The sequence below is a fragment of the Dipodomys spectabilis genome, unplaced genomic scaffold, assembly GCF_019054845.1.
Source record: "Dipodomys spectabilis isolate Male_0828 unplaced genomic scaffold, ASM1905484v1 ptg000669l, whole genome shotgun sequence".
Taxonomy (NCBI): Eukaryota; Metazoa; Chordata; class Mammalia; order Rodentia; family Heteromyidae; genus Dipodomys; species Dipodomys spectabilis.
In genome coordinates this window covers 8,047,725-8,066,969 of record NW_024871346.1, presented here as the reverse complement: position 1 = coordinate 8,066,969, position 19,245 = coordinate 8,047,725, and the positions used below count along the sequence as shown (strand labels likewise).

General features: G+C 42.5%; 1 protein-coding gene and 1 pseudogene across 1 annotated transcript; both read left to right on the top strand.

Annotated features, from left to right (window-relative positions):
* Positions 1–5,283: 5,283 nt before the first annotated feature.
* On the top strand, positions 5,284–10,904 carry LOC122101551 (pre-mRNA-processing factor 17-like). The gene is made up of 3 exons (XM_042671895.1): positions 5,284–5,373; positions 8,570–8,673; positions 9,204–10,904. The coding sequence occupies exons 1-3, from the start codon at positions 5,284–5,286 to the stop codon at positions 10,870–10,872; spliced, it is 1,863 nt and encodes a 620-aa protein (XP_042527829.1). The 3' UTR covers positions 10,873–10,904.
* A 907-nt stretch (positions 10,905–11,811) lies between these two features.
* On the top strand, positions 11,812–13,587 carry LOC122101550 (annotated as a pseudogene).
* Positions 13,588–19,245: the final 5,658 nt, after the last annotated feature.

Sequence of the window (19,245 nt, the reverse complement as noted above, 5' to 3'; positions counted from 1 at the left end):
TTCTACCCTGAGATCTCTACTACCCTGTTAGTGGATGCGGTGAGCAAGGATCGGAATGGCAGGGTGGAGCTTGGAGGAAGTCCAGGCGTCTCCCCTAATTCCCTCCCATCTTTCCTCACCTTGCCGTCTCACTTTCAGTACCTTACAGAGGGAGGGGGTGGTCAAGAAGAACATCGTACTTCTTTATCACTTTCCATTTTACTACTCTCCAAGAGCAGTTAGGAGAGGATCTTGGACCTTAGAATCTTGGCCATTTCTTCACCATTGTAAGTTATAAGGCCTCTTTCTACTGTAAGCTTATGAATCACCAAGCGTAGCCATGAAGAATAAAATTTGAAGTCCAGAGAAGTCTGACTTCCCTTAGATAATTGGTCCTTGATTTTGTCCATATTTGATTTGCTTTTGCTTATATTTAACATCTTTATTCAGCTTAACTCTCCATATCTGGTTTTCTTTGCTGCTGCTACTTCTGTTAGGATAAATTCCATATAGCTGCTGTGGTTTGGGGGCTCTATAAGCTGCATCCGGGACTTCTGTTCGTTGGGACAAGAGTCCACCACCAGCAGTCCACCAAATCTCCAATAAAGACTCACAATTGTCTTTTTAGCAGTGGCTTCTCTTTCTCTTTGTGGAGTTTCCCCACAGCAGAACCAACCAACCTCTTCATAGCTAACAGGCCAATGGCAAAGAAGGTTTTCTATACAGTGGCCCTCTAGTAAGTCATTTCCACTCCTGGTGCAGGCAGGATCAATTCCTTAGCTTCTACTAAGTGGAAAATAGAGAATTGCTTCAGTTAAAGGGAGGTCAGGAACACATTGAAGATACTCCTTCAATTCTTCTCTCTAGTAAGGCTGCCTTAGATCACAATTTCCATGGGGTCTCTTAGGACTCCCTATACACCAAAACTGAAGTCCAGCTGCAAATAGCTCTGCAGTAATAGTCACAGCATTCAAAGAGCCAATTTCACATCTTCTGTGAATGAAGAAAGACTTCATGGTCAGTGTTGCCATAACAAAGTTATGAAACAGCAAGGAGGAGAAGACTTGGGAGGTGACCTCTCTTAAATCTGAGGGTTTTAGTAAACCAGTTGGAGCAGATGCTTCTGATGTCTGGTGTCATGTGACCCTTTCCCTGTTCACTTTCACCTATCATTTCCTGCAAACTCAGAAACTGACCAGAGAAAGCATGATCTCAGAAAAAAGCACAGAGGCTAGGTAGAGTACTTGACTCAGTGGGAGGAGTTCTCTACAGTATTCTACCTTCTACCCTGTTAGAGGGTGAGCAAGGCTCAGAATGGGTGAGCCCAACTTCGAAAAGTTTTACGGGACCCAATATATTTAAAAGTGATATATACAAAAATTGAGATTAATTTCTCCCTTTAAGAAAAAAATCCTAGCTCTCCTTCCACTAGTGAAAGGCTAGAGTATTGGAGGCAGTGACCATTTGTTGCTTGTTTCAGAGCAGAGCAACACGTGGTGCTAAATCACCTGGTTGTGTGCCCTTATAAGACCTGAAAATCCTTAGCTCGGGGCTCCTCCGAGGCTCCACTGTGTCAGAGTGTAGGACGAGGCCCGAGCTGCAGCCCGTTTAAATAGAACAGCCTTGGAGTCTGACTCTTGGTGGTCTTATTGTGGGGTTCCTGCGACCTTGCATAACACTAGACTATCCTGTCTAGAATAGCTGTCAGGCAAAACAGCAATGGTCTTAACAATAGACTATGAAAGTTATCAGATCAGTGCCCCTGCTTCCTGAGTTTCCAGCTGTTTCCAGCTGAGCTTCCAACTCTCTTTAAACGCATCTTAGTGGAATCCAGCTCCCATTATCCTGTAGTGGAACCATACAACACAATGCTTGGGCAACTGACCTCCCTTACTTCCATTGCCTTGTAGTCGAACCTTATAATGCGATCCTTGGGCAACCCAACTCCCTTACCTCTTGCTCTGTGGAAATTAATCCCTAAACAGAACACTTTGTACTGTCATGCCATTTTTAAGATTCTGCTTTCAAGGACAAAAAGCAATGGCAACTCTGGAGCTAGGGGGAGTAGTAGCAGAAGTCATCAGTATCCTTCCAGATCATGACAGGAATATCTCATGATGACTCCCAGGGACTGGTTAAAGTGTTTGGTGCTACCCAAGAAGAAATATAGGTTATTACATCAAGACCAACCAAAGGTACCGTTTCTCAACTAGGTGAGTTAAGATTACTTAGAGGTAACTCTACCACGCCAATGGAACACTAGTAGATTAAAGAAAAAAACTTCTGCTTTCAAGCAAGCAAAGGTTACAATTCTGAACATTCAGAATTAGCTCTCTAGACCTAAGGCAGTTGTATGGCACCAAGCGTCTCAGTGCTGGAGGTTAAAGAGTGGCAAAATGTGGTAGCACCACAAGGACCCACCTTGGCATCTTTGGACAAGACTTCCACTGAAGAGGAAACTTGAGCAATGGGCTATACAATCCTTCATATAGTACATGAACAGCCATGTCCACTGGTAATTCCAAGTTTGGTGGAGTGGGAGGAGACTTGCTAACGACTTTGGAAGTCAGCAATGACGACAGGTTCTGAGTGACCAATGCCCAGTGGACTCAAGACTTAACCACATTCACCAGGAAGGTCTCCAAACTAACCTTAAGCTAGTCTTAAAGCTAAAAGGTTTTAGGTTCCGGACTTCAGCTGTGTTGGAACTACAATAAAAGGCAAAATACACAATGCTAGCAGGTCTCCATGATAAAAGTCAGGGAGCCAATAAAGGATTGAAACTCAGACATAAAGTCAGGGTTAGTCTATGCAGATGAACCCAAGAACATTGACTGAGAACTCACTGGAAGCACCCAGAAATGGCAAAACCAAGCCCCTATCTTCTACAAATGGAGAGCCATTGATTATGATCTGAGGACTTGCTAAGCCCTCTCTTGGGATAGAGAATGCAGAAGATTTTTTGTCATCAAGATCTTTGCTCTTCTTACTGAGGTTAAAGGCCTAGGATCCATTTCCTGTGCAGCTTGAAGAGGGAAATATGACACCAGCTTCAAGAAGAAAATAACTTACTCGTGGAAAAGTTTGCATGGCCTATCCTCACCTGGGAAGTAGACCTTGATGTTGTAAAGGGGGAGACTGTGTCCAAGACTGGATCCCGTGGTTAAGGATTTCATATTCTGGAAAGGATTCATGGAAATGGCCTTCCTACAGCTCAAGACTCTTCTCTGAAGCCTCACATTGAGTGAACATAAGGGAGGAAGGAACACTAGTGAAGAACCAGTTACAAGCTCAGCATTGGCTGTCCTCTGTAGGTCAAGAATGACACTAGGAGACGATGCTATGGAACCAGGCTTCCTGGTGTCCGTAGCGATGAGAGATCAGAGCTGGCTGGCACAACCTCTAGAGACTAGGCCAATGTAATTATAGCAGGCAGCAAGTCATGTAGTCACCCGCATGTCTTGACCTACCAAGGGTCTCTGATGGCTCCTACGCCCATTATCTTCCTAGGGATGAGAAAGGGCTGCTAGCTGGGTAGGTGGACTTCTCAACCAAGGCATGGATGAGGTAGTGGGAAGGATGGAGGCAGCCACATTGATGAGAGATCATCACCTCTTATCTTACTTCTAGCTTTATACTAGATTTCAAAACCTCAAAGAGCCCATTGCTTCAAGGATCTAAATCTTCTTGAAAGACAAATTCTTCAGGAGTTTGTCTACAGGTATACAATGAGTATTATCCCTAACCTTCCAGAGACTTCAGCAGTCATTTACTGTAATTGTACACTGAGAAAAACCAAAGAGGCCATGGAAACACCTACCAAGAGACCCTATCATAGTCCCCCAGGATAAGGGCCAGACGCTCACAGTTCAAAGCAGCCAGTTTGATCAACCAGAGAGGCACAGAGTTGTGATAACACCCAAGTATTATCTTCTCAGCCCTGAGTTTGCAAACAATTTACTGAAGATCATAGTGGAGATCATGTCCCCTTCCAAGTAGCAGCTCTAAAAGGTAGCTGCTTTGATAGCTATCTTTCCTACCAAATGCCACAGATGTGCTTCCAAGGGTCAACATACATTCTTTTCCACCCTCCTTGATAAAATACAAAGGTAGTTCAGACCTCCACGCAAGAGACAAGGAAAAGTTCCTGTTCCGTCACTGTTTAGACTACAGATTGCTTTCACACACCCTAGAACACCAATCTAATCCTTTCTTTCTGGTGACTCCATGTTAATTGGATCTGGTTGTTTAGAAAAAGGGGAGGGAGATAGCAAGTTCTCTGGCTGTTCTAGCAAAGTATCTACCTGCCAAAATGTAGCAGGGATACCTACATATTCTCACAATTGCCTTTGCCCAGTAACTCAGTGTTATGGACCAAGCGTTGCTGTCAGTCACACCGATTTGTTTAGACAATTTTCCATTTTCTCTCCATTATCCGATCATCCTTCCCCGAATTTCCTCACCTGTGGGAACTCTTTTACATCTCTCTTTACATCTTTTACATGAAAGGTCAACACCTTCTTTCAACCATGGGAGTAAAGGAACATTTCAGGACAACAAGAAAACAGTTCTGGACATGAATGCCAGTACCATCAGAGAATGAGCCCCAAGTCATGCCTCAATACATCGTCTAGAAGCTTCTACAGCTGGGCTTGTGTTTACAAGTCTGTCCCCTTTCCCACCCTCTACTGAAGGATGTACTTCAAGACAGCAGTGTGCACTATGTCCCTCGTTTTACACAGCAGGATAAGCCTTTATATTTTTTTTCTAAAAATCTTACTCTTGTTATTTATAAATTGAGTTCAGAGACCAAAGTACCCACTATGAAGACGGCAGGGAAAAACTAAGCCATGTTCACTGATGAGGATTTCTGGATTGTAGTCTCTCATGGCATTGGGGACATCTCCAAGGCAGAACGCTGCCGTATCTGGCCTCCCTCCTCCCCTGCTATGGGAAAAGGAATACAAAACTGGTGACATTTTCATCCAATTTAGAGAAGACACACCACACTTGGAAACATGGTTCCAGCACACCTTGATTATACTGAAGACCTTTTGTCTATACAAGTCTCCAATAAAAAAGGCTGTAGGATACTCTGCTGTTTTTATCACTGTATGTATACAATCCAAGAAAACCAGTGAGCCATCTTTGGTATAAAGAGACATTAAGAAGTGACGGGCAAGTCATGCTCTTTGCACCATTTCTGAGCCCAACATCTGAGACACTAGAGGCTTCCCGTTGGATGGCCTGTGGTTATGACTAGAGCTGGCCACATCAGGTGAGGGACAGACTCATGAAAAGAGAATGGGTGACCCCAACTGTATCCTTCAAGATGGACGCAGTCAACCCAGGATGGAGACTGAGGCAGTCCTGAGAGCACATGAACATGAGCAGGTAAGGGCAGATATCACCTGCCTTCTGCCAGGATCACGACAAAGAAACATTTTTCCATGTTTAAGCCACATGGGAAAACAGCACAAAATCTAGTTGTCAGCTGGTAGAAGACTCACTCTTAGCTTCAAAATGTTAATAGTGACATCTTTTCCAACTTGACAGTGAGGCAGCAATGGATCTCCCCATTTCTACCATCACAGCAGAGCCAGAGCCCGTGCCTCAGGTCACCAACTAAGGTAAAGTTCTGGTTTACACGCACCAATGTATATTTGCGCTATGGAAGTGGGCAGGGAAAGGGGAGGCAGCAGGGTTGAGGTGGGTTCTGGCACCCATGCCTCGGCCCAGGGGAAGAAAGAACACCAAGGCCCACACATGCTTTCTGTCTTAGAGCCTAGGCCCAAGGGGAAGGCTCCACAGTAGCCTTCCGAGAAGATCATGGCTTTCAATTTGTTTATAGTAGGACTATAAAGGGCTAACACTTTATTAACACAGGGTGGCCTGAAAACAGCTTGAGCATGATAGCTAAAAACCATCAATATCCCCAGTATTCCTTCTAGAAATGCAAGCTTGCACTCTTATTAGGAATGCTCTGCTTACCTCCGAGTCATGAAGAGCATCATTGCTTCAGAAAAGCATGGGCAGAGGCTCAATAGGGTGCCTTCTCTAGAGCAATTCTACCCTGAGATCTCAACTACCCTGTTAGTGGATGTGGCGAGCAAGGATTGGAATGGCAGGGTGAAGCTTGCAGGAAATCCAAGAGTCTCCCCTAATTCCCTCCCATCTCTCCGTTCTACCCAGTCAGTACCTCGGTGGGGGGCGGGGTAGCTAATTTGCAATTGTGATTCAACTATGTGTCATCTTAGCAAAGGCATGGTTGAGACATTATAGTCACACAGGGAGCAGCAACTTAATGCTGCTAACGAAGTTAGGAAGATCTCTGTCCTCGAGTAGAGTCTAATTGATTCTGGAGAGATGATTCAAAATTCATCTGAAAATTTGTAGGCAAATAGCTTTTACCTGGGCAGATGCCAGAGAGGAAGGAGATTGATGGTTAGATGCAAAGAGATCTCTCAAGAGACATGTGGGTGGAGCTATTTAAGGAGTCACAAAATGTGATCTGTGTGTAAGAACTCAGACATTCAAGAACAGACTCTTGTCCATCTACAGTCCAAATTTTCAGATACATAATGCTTCAAATGGCCCATTCATGGTGACACAAATGCAGGTCACATAGACCCAGCAGCATTAACTTTCTCGCTCAGACCTGTCCATCTACTTGGCCTTGAAAGCAGCAAGACTTGTATTTCGATAATGAACTTTATGATCATTCCTCAAGAAAATTGACAATCTGCCTGGGGATTGAAGGGTTAAAGTCTTGAGGCAGTGACCACTTGTTGCTTGTTTAAGATCAGCAAATTCTGTCTAGCAGAGCAATGCATGGTGGTAATCCAAATACCTGGTTGGTTGTGTGCCTTTATAAGCCCTGCAAATCTTTAGCTCGGGGCTCTCCTATAAGCACTGCAAATCTTTAGCTCTGGGCTCTCCTCCTAGGCTCTGCTGTGTTGGAGTGTAGGACAAGGCCCGAGCTGCAGCCCATCTAAGTAAAACCTTAAAACAGCTGTAAAGTCTGACTCTTGGTGGTCTTCTTGGTGGGGGTCCTGCGACCTGAGAACAGGGATAAGTTGAATAGCAGATCCCTTTTTCACCCTGGAAGAACTATTTGCAATTAGAAATTATTTGTGCCGAGTCCTGCCTTACTACTCTTGCTGATAACCCAAAAGATACTCTTTAGTTGAAATTAACTGTCTCAGACTAAGAAATCCATTTGATTTGTGACTCATCAAATGGTATGTGATCAAGGGAGCTACTGGTCCTACCAGATTACCAGAAATAGGTAAACAAGCTGGCTAGATGTTATAGTTCTCTTTAAAACAGTACCAAGAATCCAACCCTGGAAACAGTCCTGTGATATTGGCACAGTCCTTCAGAAAAAGACACGTGGCCCCCAATAGTCTAAGAAGTGCAGAGTAGCAATGACCCGAGGTTCTAGTTCCTTGAAGGAGAGGAATGTCTCTACCAGGATCTGAACTCACAGTGGGAATCAGAGGCAAAGGAAGAAAAGAGTACATTGGCAGAAATCTCTTTGCTATTCAGGTTGCCACTATATCATGGGAATAGGTCAGAGAACACACACAGAAAGCACTTTGTGGTGAGTTCCTCATTTTGGACAACTGGGTAGATGATCCTCATTATCTGCTCAGTCAACTTTAGCACCATCAGGAGCTCAATCCTGCGGCATATGCTATTAGATTATCCCCACAGGCACCTAACCCAGACAGCAGAACTTCAGGCAGAAGATAAAGGGAAAGGTAGCATCGGTTGAAAATGAGTATCAATTATCACAAGTTAAAATTTCAACAGCAGATGTGGTCCATTCATCATAGTCAACTCTGGCAAATTTTTCATTTCCCTATTTCCATGTTCTAGACTCAAGAATTTGACAGGTCATTCCAATCTCAAACCAGAGTGCCCTGGTGATGTCAAGTTTCAACTCCATGGATCTTCATGGCCACTTTTCAAAAAAAAAAATTAAATGTCAGTCAGCTTCCTTGGTCTGTTCGGGTACAAATTGTAATATTGCAATACGTAAGAATGAATTTTTTAAAAGCGAAGCACAGTTTTTTGACTTGATGCTTAATCAAGTTTATATTCAAAGTGGAGACATTGAGCCCACCATAATGCTTTAGCAATGGCATTCTGATTGCTTTAGATTTTGTTTTGCTGTGTACGCATGGGGTGCTGCTAAAGGCATGCTTTATACAACACTACTGATATTCCACCTTTTCATGAAGAGTTTCTCTGATCTCATCAATACAAATTTAATTAGAGACAAAACCATCACTAAGCAAGACTTGACTCTGCAGTGTTTCCTGAAGGAGCATGGAAGACTGTCATATTATAAACCTAGTAGATTCAATGAACCAAGGAGAAGTAGTCAGTAACATTCTTGCATCTTTGAATCCTTATCCATTTTAGATCATTTTTAGGAACTCTAAAGCTGGAGTTTCTTCAGATGTCAACTTCTGTCAAAGCCAGTTATTTTCCTTAGTATGAGGCTCTATCTAGGAACTAGGAATAAATTTGAGACTGAAATACTTTAGCCGAGTTGAAGTGAATATTCCCTTCTCTTAAAAAGACCGAGTTAGCATCAAATAGTGTGCCAGAAAGTTCTGGTGGCCACACCAATGTTTACTCTTCCAGAATCAGTTTATCCAAGGATGTCACAGAAACGAGTGTGAAGTACTTCTCCTGGCCTCTCTAATAAGTTGATTCTGTGAGTGGGAAAAGGCCCCTCCCAGACCTAAGCTGGGTCTTTGATGAGTTTACCTCTGGGTCAGGTGGGGCAGGTGGGGCATGTGGGGCCCCTCCCACCTCCTCCCCAGCACTGAATAAATACGAGTCTTCTGGAGGACTGGAGCCATTCTCCTTTTCCCTTTGTGGGAAGGTGGCCTTGTCAGCTCCACTGGAAATAAACCTCCCTCCAGGGACGTGGTCCAAGTGGTCTTCTGGGGTAAGTTCCTTCCGGCCATCCACACAAGACTCGGCACTTTATAAGACCAAAATTTGAGACACGGCCTTCAAGTTATATGCTTTGGTTTCTCTTGGATTTGTAGGTTCTGATGACCTGGTACTTGAAGAGGGTCTAGACTTTCTTCTGTTGCTTTTAATTCATAGCTACAAGTTAGACTGAAAATTGCTCATGCTTGGAGCATTAGAACCAAGGAAATAAGGTTCTCTGTTGAGCTACTGCTTGTTGCCTTTGTTTGAAGCATCATCTTGGACTTCTGTGTGAAGATGGCAACCAGCAGTGGGACAAAAAACTTGGACTTTCCAGCCAAGCCCTGGCTGGCATTGGCGGTGGACTTAGCTCCCAAGGTGTCAGTCAAGGAAGATTTGGAGACTGGAGTTTACCTTGACCCTGCCGTGAAAGAAGTTCGGTACAATCCTACCTATGAGACTATGTTTGCTCCCGAATTTGGACCAGAGAATCCCTTTAGAACACAGCAAATGGCTGCCCCTAGAAATATGCTATCTGGATATGCTGAGCCAGCTCACATCAATGATTTCATGTTCGAACAGCAAAGAAGAACTTTTGCTACATATGGTTATGCATTAGACCCTTCACTGGCTAATCACCAAGTGTCTGCTAAGTATATTGGCTCTGTAGAGAAGGCTGAAAAAAATCAAGGTTTAACCGTCTTTGAAACTGGCCAGAAGGAAACAGCAAAGAGGAAAAGGTTCAAAGAAAATGATGCATCTAATATTGATGGTTTCTTGGGACCATGGGCAAAATACGTGGATGAAAAAGATGTAGCTAAACCTTCAGACGAACAGCAACAAGAATTGGATGAAATCACAGCAAAGAGGCAGAAAAAAGGCAAGCAGGAAGATGAGAAACCTGGGGAAGAGAAAACAATCCTCCATGTTAAGAATATGTTGGACTATCAAGGGAGGTCCTACCTTCACATACCGCAAGATGTTGGTGTTAATCTGAGGTCATCTGTACTGCCTGAAAAGTGTTACCTTCCCAAAAAACAAATTCATGTGTGGTCTGGACACACAAAGGGAGTCAGTGCAGTCAGATTGTTTCCTCTCTCTGGCCATTTATTGCTGTCTTGTTCCATGGACTGTAAAATTAAGCTCTGGGAAGTTTATGGAGACCGGCGTTGTCTGCGAACAGCTATTGGTCACAGCAAAGCTGTGAGAGACATCTGCTTCAACACTGCAGGAACACAGTTTCTTAGTGCAGCCTACGACAGATATCTTAAACTCTGGGACACGGAGACAGGACAATGTCTATCAAGGTTTACAAACCAGAAAGTGCCCTACTGTGTCAAATTCAATCCCGACGAAGATAAGCAAAATCTCTTCGTGGCTGGGATGTCTGATAAAAAGATTGTACAGTGGGACATTCGAAGTGGAAAAATTGTCCAAGAATATGACCGGCACTTGGGAGCTGTCAATGCCATTGTCTTTGTGGATGAGAATAGGAGATTTGTGAGCACATCTGATGATAAGAGCCTTAGGGTTTGGGAGTGGGGTATCCCTGTAGATTTCAAGTACATAGCAGAGCCCAGCATGCATTCCATGCCTGCAGTGACTTTGTCTCCAAATGGAAAATGGTTAGCATGCCAGTCAATGGACAACCAAATCTTAATTTTTGGAGCACAGAACAGATTCAGGTTAAATAAGAAAAAAGTTTTTAAGGGCCACATGGTTGCAGGCTATGCTTGTCAGATAGACTTTTCACCAGACATGAGCTATGTAATTTCAGGAGATGGAAATGGCAAGTTAAACATCTGGGACTGGAAGACTACAAAACTGTACAGTCGGTTTAAAGCCCATGATGAGGTATGCATCGGGGCAGTGTGGCTTCCACATGAAACTTCCAAAGTCATCACATGCGGGTGGGACGGTCTCATCAAATTGTGGGATTAATGGGAATAGCCCTTCAATTACCTAGGATCGTTGTTGATACAAAGTCATGTTTAACTGTATTATTAAATGTTAGATGACAACTTGATGTATCATGTATCCCTTGTATGGCCTTATGTAATCGAACCATTGTTCAAATAAAGTTTGTAAATTTGCTCATAGCATTTCATTGGTAACTTCATTTAGTTCTTTATAGGTATTATTTAAACAAAGAATGACCATTGACTTTCTACTTGACATTCTTGTTGCTGGGCAGTTTGTATTTATCCCCATATGACATTATTGAAATGATCTCTTTGGTGTCAGGAAAGAATATCTTACTCTTTGGTGTCAGGAAAGAATATCTTACTGGTTTGGAACCCAGAGAAAACAATGTAATGAACGACTGTATACAATATACTATGATATCATATACTTGCCAGTTCAACTAAAAGGGTGACAAAGAACAGAGATACTGTGATTTAATGTATACTCATGTAACTGCTTGCGTGGAAACCCCCTGAACTTGTTTGTTTGATACTATAAAGCTGTGCTAATTTTGTGCTCGGGGCCTCTTAGCGTCACCAGTTACTGAGTGCGCGGAGGACCAAGCTCGAGCTTGCAATAAACGACTCTGCTGTTTACATTGATCGTGGTCTCTGGTGGTCTGTGTGAGGGCATCCAAAAGCTTGGCACTTCACTCAAAGAATGTCTCCCAATTACTGTTCCCAGTACAGAGGAACAAATTCTAATCTTTGGCTTCATGATTTCCACTTTTTTTTTACATGTTCTATATTTTTAGTTGTAAGTCAGTAAACTTGATTGTAACATCCTTGTAATTACTAAACAATGTAAAATAAAAGTCCAAACATCTTCTCCTTGACATACTTCCTCATCAGTATAGACAGAAAGAATTACAAAAGAATTACATTATTTCTGAAGCTGGAATCACAAGAATGAGCCATGGGTCTGAATTGGTGTTCACACTAAGGACCTGGCCACACCCTCAGAAATCACTGTTGATGTTTCATACATACAGATGTTACTACTGAAATCTCATAGGACACAGGGCATAAAAACATCTTTAAAAACACACCGATTTTGCTTGTGGATCCAAAAAACAACTTAGGATTATAAAAAAGTGAAACCTTTTTCCAAATATGTGGGGGGAAAGGAAGATACCTAGAGTTCCCCAGTCTGAGAAGCAGTGACAGTATTAAAAAAATTAGTAATGACAATATAGTTTAAAAAGTTATAGAGTATAGTTTTGGAGTATAGTCGCTAATAGCACTTCAGTCTGATAAGCTATTTCTCCTGCTTTATAAATCTATGTTAGTTGTTTAAATGGCTTGAAGTATTTCAGAAGGACACTATGACAAAAATTGGCTGATAGCTATTCCTAGTGCTGTCTTAAGAGAGCAACATCCTGTTGAGTGTTGTAACTTAGGATCATCACCTCTGAGGCTTGTGCTGCTATCCTGGTAGCACAGGCTCCTTGCCCTTAGAGAGCTTCTGTGTTTAAATTGAAGGCAGCTGGCAGCCAGGCGCTGGTGGCTCAGGCCCTGTGGTCCTAGCTCCTCCTGGGCTGGTTCAAAGCCAGCCCAGGCAGGAACCTCCTTCAGACCCTTGTCTGCAATAAACCACTCAGAACACCGGAAGTGGCATTGTGGCTCAAGTAGTAGAGCACTGGCCTGGAGCTGAAGAGATGAGACACAGTCCCCAGGCCCAGAGTTCAAGCCCCACAACTGACCAAAGGGGAAAAAAAAAAAAAGATACCCAAGCAAATAGGACCAGGCTTGCTGTCACATAGGAATGAATTTCAAAGAAAATAGGAAAAGAATAAAAGAGCAGATGTATTTTGTGAATCATAGGCACACAATTATACTGCCTAGCTGCTGCCATTTCTGTATCTTCAGGGAAGGGCAGAATATAAGAGAAAGGAATTCAGACATTTTAGTCCAAAGAACTGGTTTTAATAATTATTCAAATGTAGAATGCTTTTAATCCCATCACATTTCAACAGTTGCTCAGCACCAGTATTGTATATATTACAAATCATAATTTCTAAGTCTGGATTTTTTGTGTGTTTGACTGTTTCTAAGCTAGATTACCTGTCTATAAAAATTCTGTTTTTGAAAAGATCCTATTTTTAAAGCAATATATATATATATATATATATATATATATATATATATATATATCTATATCTTGTATTTTCTCTGAAAGTGGGACAAGGGAATACAAGAAACTTACTGAGACTCACAGAGAGTGAAGAGGATGGAAAACCAGGGCAGCCAGTCAAGAGGGAGTTTCAGTAACACAGAGACTATAAAGTGGGCTCGTCTTCCCAAGATTGGATTCCAAATGTCATGACCAAGACAACCCCACCCTCTGAGATGGGAGGATATTACTGCAATGTCTGTGACTGTGGTGAGAGACTCCAACTTCCTGGATCATATGAATGGAAAGAATCAACGGAACCTGGGCATGCCTAGGCATGTGGAACGTTCTATCCTGGATCAGGTGAGGAAAGGCTTTGAGGTCGGTCAATAAGACATAAACCAGCTGAAGGATTATGATTTTGAGCAAAAGACAAGAAACTCAGAGGAAGAAAAGGCTAAAGCATACAAGAAAGAAACAAAAGAACAGGAGAGTGGAGGAGGCCTTGACATTTGAGGAGGAGGAGATGGTGGCTGTGATGGGCTTCTTGGCTGTGGTTCCACCAAGAAGAGTTACTGAGCCTTTCTCTGATGGGCCTAATTTTGGCCTATGTTGGCCTTACTTTGTGGGTGTGCGTATTTGTCGGGGAGGGGTGGAGTCATTCCTTTTGGATACTGGGGAAAGACCTTCAGAGTGTTAATGGCCAGACTAGAGGGTGGGCATTTGTGGCTCAGAGGATGTTCAGATTCATATGACATTACCTACTCATATTCCACCTTTTCATGCCTTTGGATCATGAGTTTTACTCTGTTCCCATCAGTACAAATCCAATTAGAGACAGAACCATCACTAGGCAAGACTTGACTTTCCAATGTTTTCTACAAAGTTCTGTTTATAATATGACTCTTGGTCATATTATAAACCTAGAAGATTAAATGAACCAAGGACAAACTCACCGTTGTGAGTCAGTAACATTCTTGTATCTTTGCATCCTTATCAATTTTAGATCATTTTTAGAAACTCTAAAGCCTGAGTTTCATCAGAAGTCAGTCTCTACCTTTGGATGTCAACTTCTGTCAATACCAGTTATTTTCCTCTGTTATCAGTCCCAAATTGATTCCTAGTTCTAGATAGTCCCTCATACTTATTAGCTGAGTTGAAGTGAGTATTCCCTTCTCTAAAAAGGACTCCGACTTAGTGTCAAATAATGTGCCAGGAAGTTCTGGTGGCTGTATCAATGTTTACTCTTCCAGAATCAGTTTATCCTAGGATGGCACGGAAAGTGTTAAGGACTTCTCTGGGCCTCTCTTCTAAGTAGCTATTGTAAGTCAGCAAAAGGCTGATGACAGTACCTGTGGGGCATGGGAGGCACCTCCTACTTCATCATTGTATAACAGTCCCCTTGAAAGAAGAGACTGGGAACATTTTCCTTTTCTCTTTGTGGCAACTTGGCCTTGTCATCTTTGAGTAGAGAGGTTTATTGCCAGCAATCTACATGACTTTGCTCATGTGGTCTTCTGGGGTAATTCACTTTCAATAGCTAATGAGTATCACACTATTTAAAAGACACATTACCCATCAGGGCCAAGCTTTCAAGTCTGGCTTCCCTTTGAATTATGGTCCATTGGTTAGACAACCTAACAAGTATTTTGAGATTGCCTGTCCACGATGGCCATTTTGGCTTTATTAAGGCACGTGAACTCCATAGTAAGACTGGTATTATAACAGATATGCCATTTCCTTCCCAGGGCTGTTCCCAGCAGGGCCTTGGCCTTGTAACCTTTTCTCATAGCATGTTCCACATGCAATATCTGAGGATATAACTGTTGGCTGCTAAGATACAAGATATTGTAGCAGGTTATTGGTAGCCATGGCTCTATCTCCCGTCTCCTCACTCTCCTGCTCATCCTCTTGCCCATTCTTAGGAATGCAAAGTGTAGGCCATAGTGTATTGTTTTTCTAAGACATTTCAGGAGCCAAATGTTGACCACAAGAGCTAAACTCTGAGCACACTCCCACAAGTATATGCCAGCATGAGTTAAACAGGTGCTCAATTCAGCTCCTGGGATATGCCAATAGCTGCACCTCAACCTCCATAGGAAGACATGCGACATGCTTCAGCTTTCCCCAGAAGGAGGACCTCTAGATATTTGTCCCCTCAAAAAGCCTACTTTCCTCATTACACTCATCTCTCACATACACTGTCCATACAGCAGGACTTCTAGACGTGAGTCTAGCAACAAGGTGATTAACAAAACACATCTTCAGGAGGTCAATGAGAAAACGTGAACAAGCCTGGAGAAGTTCATTAAGTCATTGTATGGGCCTTATTCTCATTGCAAAGCAATGAGCAAAAGCCTATATGCCTGTAATGGACTTGAGGACGTGACCCCAGGCTAAGAAGGATGGGTAGGCCCTGCAGGATGGCTGGTCCATGTCTGCACCACTGAGATGGTATTTCTGTGTAGATTCTCAACAGGTGGCTCCCTCCAGTAGAAATACCCGAAAAGGCATGTAGAATATCTCTGGCCTTGGGTGGATAAAGGGATCCATTATTCAGGGCTTCTAACTCCCTCAATCCATCAAGTTTGTCCCTAGATGCTAACTGCCCCCCTATTTCCCATTCATTTGGCACAGAAGCTCCAAGGATTGTCCAGAGTATTGTAGGTCTCCAGAAAATCCCTACTGTTGGGTGATAATGGATACAAACAACACGGAGATGAGAGGCCACAGCAGCTCTAGGTATGAAGCACCAGCAACACAGAGGGAAAGGAGCACAGCCCAGAAAGAAGCCCAGATTCATAATATGGTACACAAATTGTACACCAGGTCAGCTTTCAGCTATTACAATGGCCATTTCCTAGAGAGGCCAGCAGGTTTTAAGAGGAATCCAACGTGACCAATAGTGATTCAGTGACAAAGGAGAAATGGAAATGGGATTACTATCTTCAAAATGTACCTGGGTAAGCCCATAAGCTTTTAGCTAGACAATGAATGGCACAGTGACTTGGGTGGGGGAATAAAACTATCATCATAGATGAGGTCAAATCTACGTTAAAAGGTATAAAATGAGAAGTGCTAAAACTTCAGAGACAAGCTATAAAACATCTGAAAGATTCACTAGTTTTATATGCACAGAACTTCACGCATTATAAGGTGATGTCATTACTAGCATGTAATACCAGTGTGGCTTGTGAGCCTTAGCATGTTCCTCTCCTCAGCACCACATGGCCTCCGGGGTAAAACTTGATGACATTCGTTTTATTCTCTTCTGCAGAAATTTTTTTGCCAGGGCTAAGAGCCAAACCCTTCTCACTGGACGCGACCTCCTTGCCAATGTTGGCTCTGTTTTGTGTGGTCCATCTTGCTTTGAATTAGATTAGTTTGACCCAGTGCTAGTCAGCCTTGATGATTCTACTCCTGTTCACAATATGGCCACTAGATTGATCACGGATGCCTTTTCAAGTTCAGTTAATCTTGACATCATATGACTTCCTGTTTGAGAGACCACTTAGGTTCATGAGGGTTTCTAACTCTTCACTCAAGAAATTGTACCATGTGACTGTTTCTTTTGTATGTTCTTCCCCCTAAGGTATATCCCCTGTTGTCCCTGTACTTGATTTCAGTACCCTACATCTTGTATGTACATTCATCTAGTTTGGGGGAGAGGGAGGGGAATAATAAAATGCTGAAATAAGGACAGGATGGCCCATGGCAACAATGATACTCACAGGACACTGTGTTGGAAATGAGGAGGAGCAATGGAGATGGGGGAGGGAAGGAATTAGAAAAACAAAGGCAGGGGTGACAATGCTCCACAAGAAATGTACTCATTACTCGTGTAACTAATCCCTCTGTACAGCATCTTTACAATAAAATTTACAATATAAAAATTGATGCTTCTATAAATCATTGTTTCCAAGTTACCCGAGAAGGTTCATAAGAATAATGGGCTTAGCATTATTTTAGATGCAGCAAAATAAGTGTCCAGAGGGGATATATTTCCCCAAACCAGATTCTCTCTAAAAATGGCAATGTTAGGCTGTAAAAAGATGGACTGTACAAAGAGTATCCATGCAGGAAATGGCATTGAGATCATTGACCTCTCCCTATAATTCCTGGAAGACTTGGATCAACTTTGTCTCATCTTAGACCTCCAAGAGCTGGAATTCACGAAGACTGAAACACACAATACCTCAGTCCAATAGGAGAACCTATGACCAGATCCAGGAATACTTTTTAATAGGATTAGAAAGGTGACAGGATGATGTTCTCAGGACTTACCTCATTTCTGAATCTTAAGTCCCATTTTCATAGTGAAAAGTTGAATGTTTTATTCTTCTCTTCCTTCTGACCTAACTTCTTAGGCATAGTTCTTCCAAGAAACACCGACCCATTAGGGCATTACCTTCAAATGTTTGGAAAAACCAAATCTAACCATTGTTATAGGGCCCCATATTCAAATTTGATAAAAAGGGAGTTTAGTAAAGTAATTTTAGTTACTAGGTTTCTACATGTGAAGACTAAAGACAGGTACCCAGTAAAACACTGATTGGTAGAGTTTGCATCATTCCTTCAGAATGATTTGACCTCAATTCTGATTTTTAAGCCCTTCAGTTTAACATTCACCTCAGCTTCAAACTAGGCAGGCTTCAGTTAGGGTTTCCAGGAATGGAGGAAAATGTTCTAGAATATTCAGACTAGGATGAGTTAAAGGTTCATGGGCCTTCCTTATTTGAAGGAGTAGTAGTATTCCATCCATATCTTCTCAGACCCCTGGCATTTCAACATGACTTTAATAAAAGATTTCAATATACATCACCATGTTCCCTTATCCTGAAAATCAGTGCAAAACCAACCCATGAAAACTTCCAACTAAATTTCAGTAAAGTTCTTTGTCCACATCGCTACCCGTTTCTCTTAACTCTCTCTGGCCTCTCAAAAAAATGTTTCCCCGTGTGGTTGTATTCTTTAATTTTCTTCTGTGGAATTAGTTTAAGCTTTTATCTTAGCTTATATATAGAAAAATTCAGTCCAGGCAGTTTAGTTAGCTAAGTGTCCAGAGATGCCTAGATACCAAGCTAAGGAAGCAACTATGTTTATTCAAGGGACTCCCAAGTCCATTGGGAACTAACATCAGCCCTACATATGAACCAGTACATGAAGTCCTGGATAGGAAGAAACCAGCTCAAATCACTTAACTATTTAGCTATGGATATCAAAGGAGAATTCTAGGTGGTATGGTCAACATTTGTCCATCTGAGCTATGTGTCTGCTCATAATAGCTCAGTTGTTCAGCTTGGGCCATAAGAAAAACAATCAAGGTAGCATTCTGCCTTCGGGAGAAATATCCTATTTATAGGTGTCTAAAGAGCAATAGTGAAGTTGCCTTGTTCCCAGGCATGCTGGGACACTTGCTCCTCCTTTCTGGCTGACCTCATGAATGACAAACTCATGAAGTCATTCTTCCATCCACCCAACCCAATCCCAGGAGTAGTAACATTCATAAAGCCCCTGTGGGAATCAGATTAAAACATTTTCATATCAATGCTACTTTCAAGTGAGCTCGGGCCAAAGAAATCAGCAACAGCCAAATCTTTTCCTGGGAATACTACTTACAGGATTTCCATGCTGGGCTATTACTGTAAGTTCACATAAAATGACCAAGCCATAAAGAACTTAAGTACAAACCTAGATACATAGAATTTACAAGCTGAGTATCTGGAGAAGTTAAACTGTTTAAGACTGACTCGGGACATCTGACCTAAAGATTTTCAGGCCTTAATTGATATGGGAGTAGGGCATGGAGAGCCACAACTCATAGAAAGGAATAAGCCACCAATAGATAACAGGGAGGGCTAAACAAAGCTACGCGATGAAGCATGTGGCTGAAGCCTAGAGACCCAGGCACAGGAGCTACCTGGTACCTTGTGGTATCTTAGCCTGGTAATGGAGTCTATCTGCTACCCAACAGCAAGCATAAGCTTTCTCGAGCAGACCCTAGACCTGTAAAAGTATTCTACCCCCAATCACCCTCGCTCATTCTGAGAGCCATTCCATTCCCAAGACAGCATTGCAGCCAGACATCGCCTTTTTTAAATGGGTTTAGTAATCCCAATCCTAGTGTAATAGGCATATTGATTTCATCTTGTTGCTATCAAGTGCATGCACATCCCCAGCACCACCTAAAAACATTCTTCTGTGCTGTAAGTCTAATAGATGATGGCATGGGTTTGC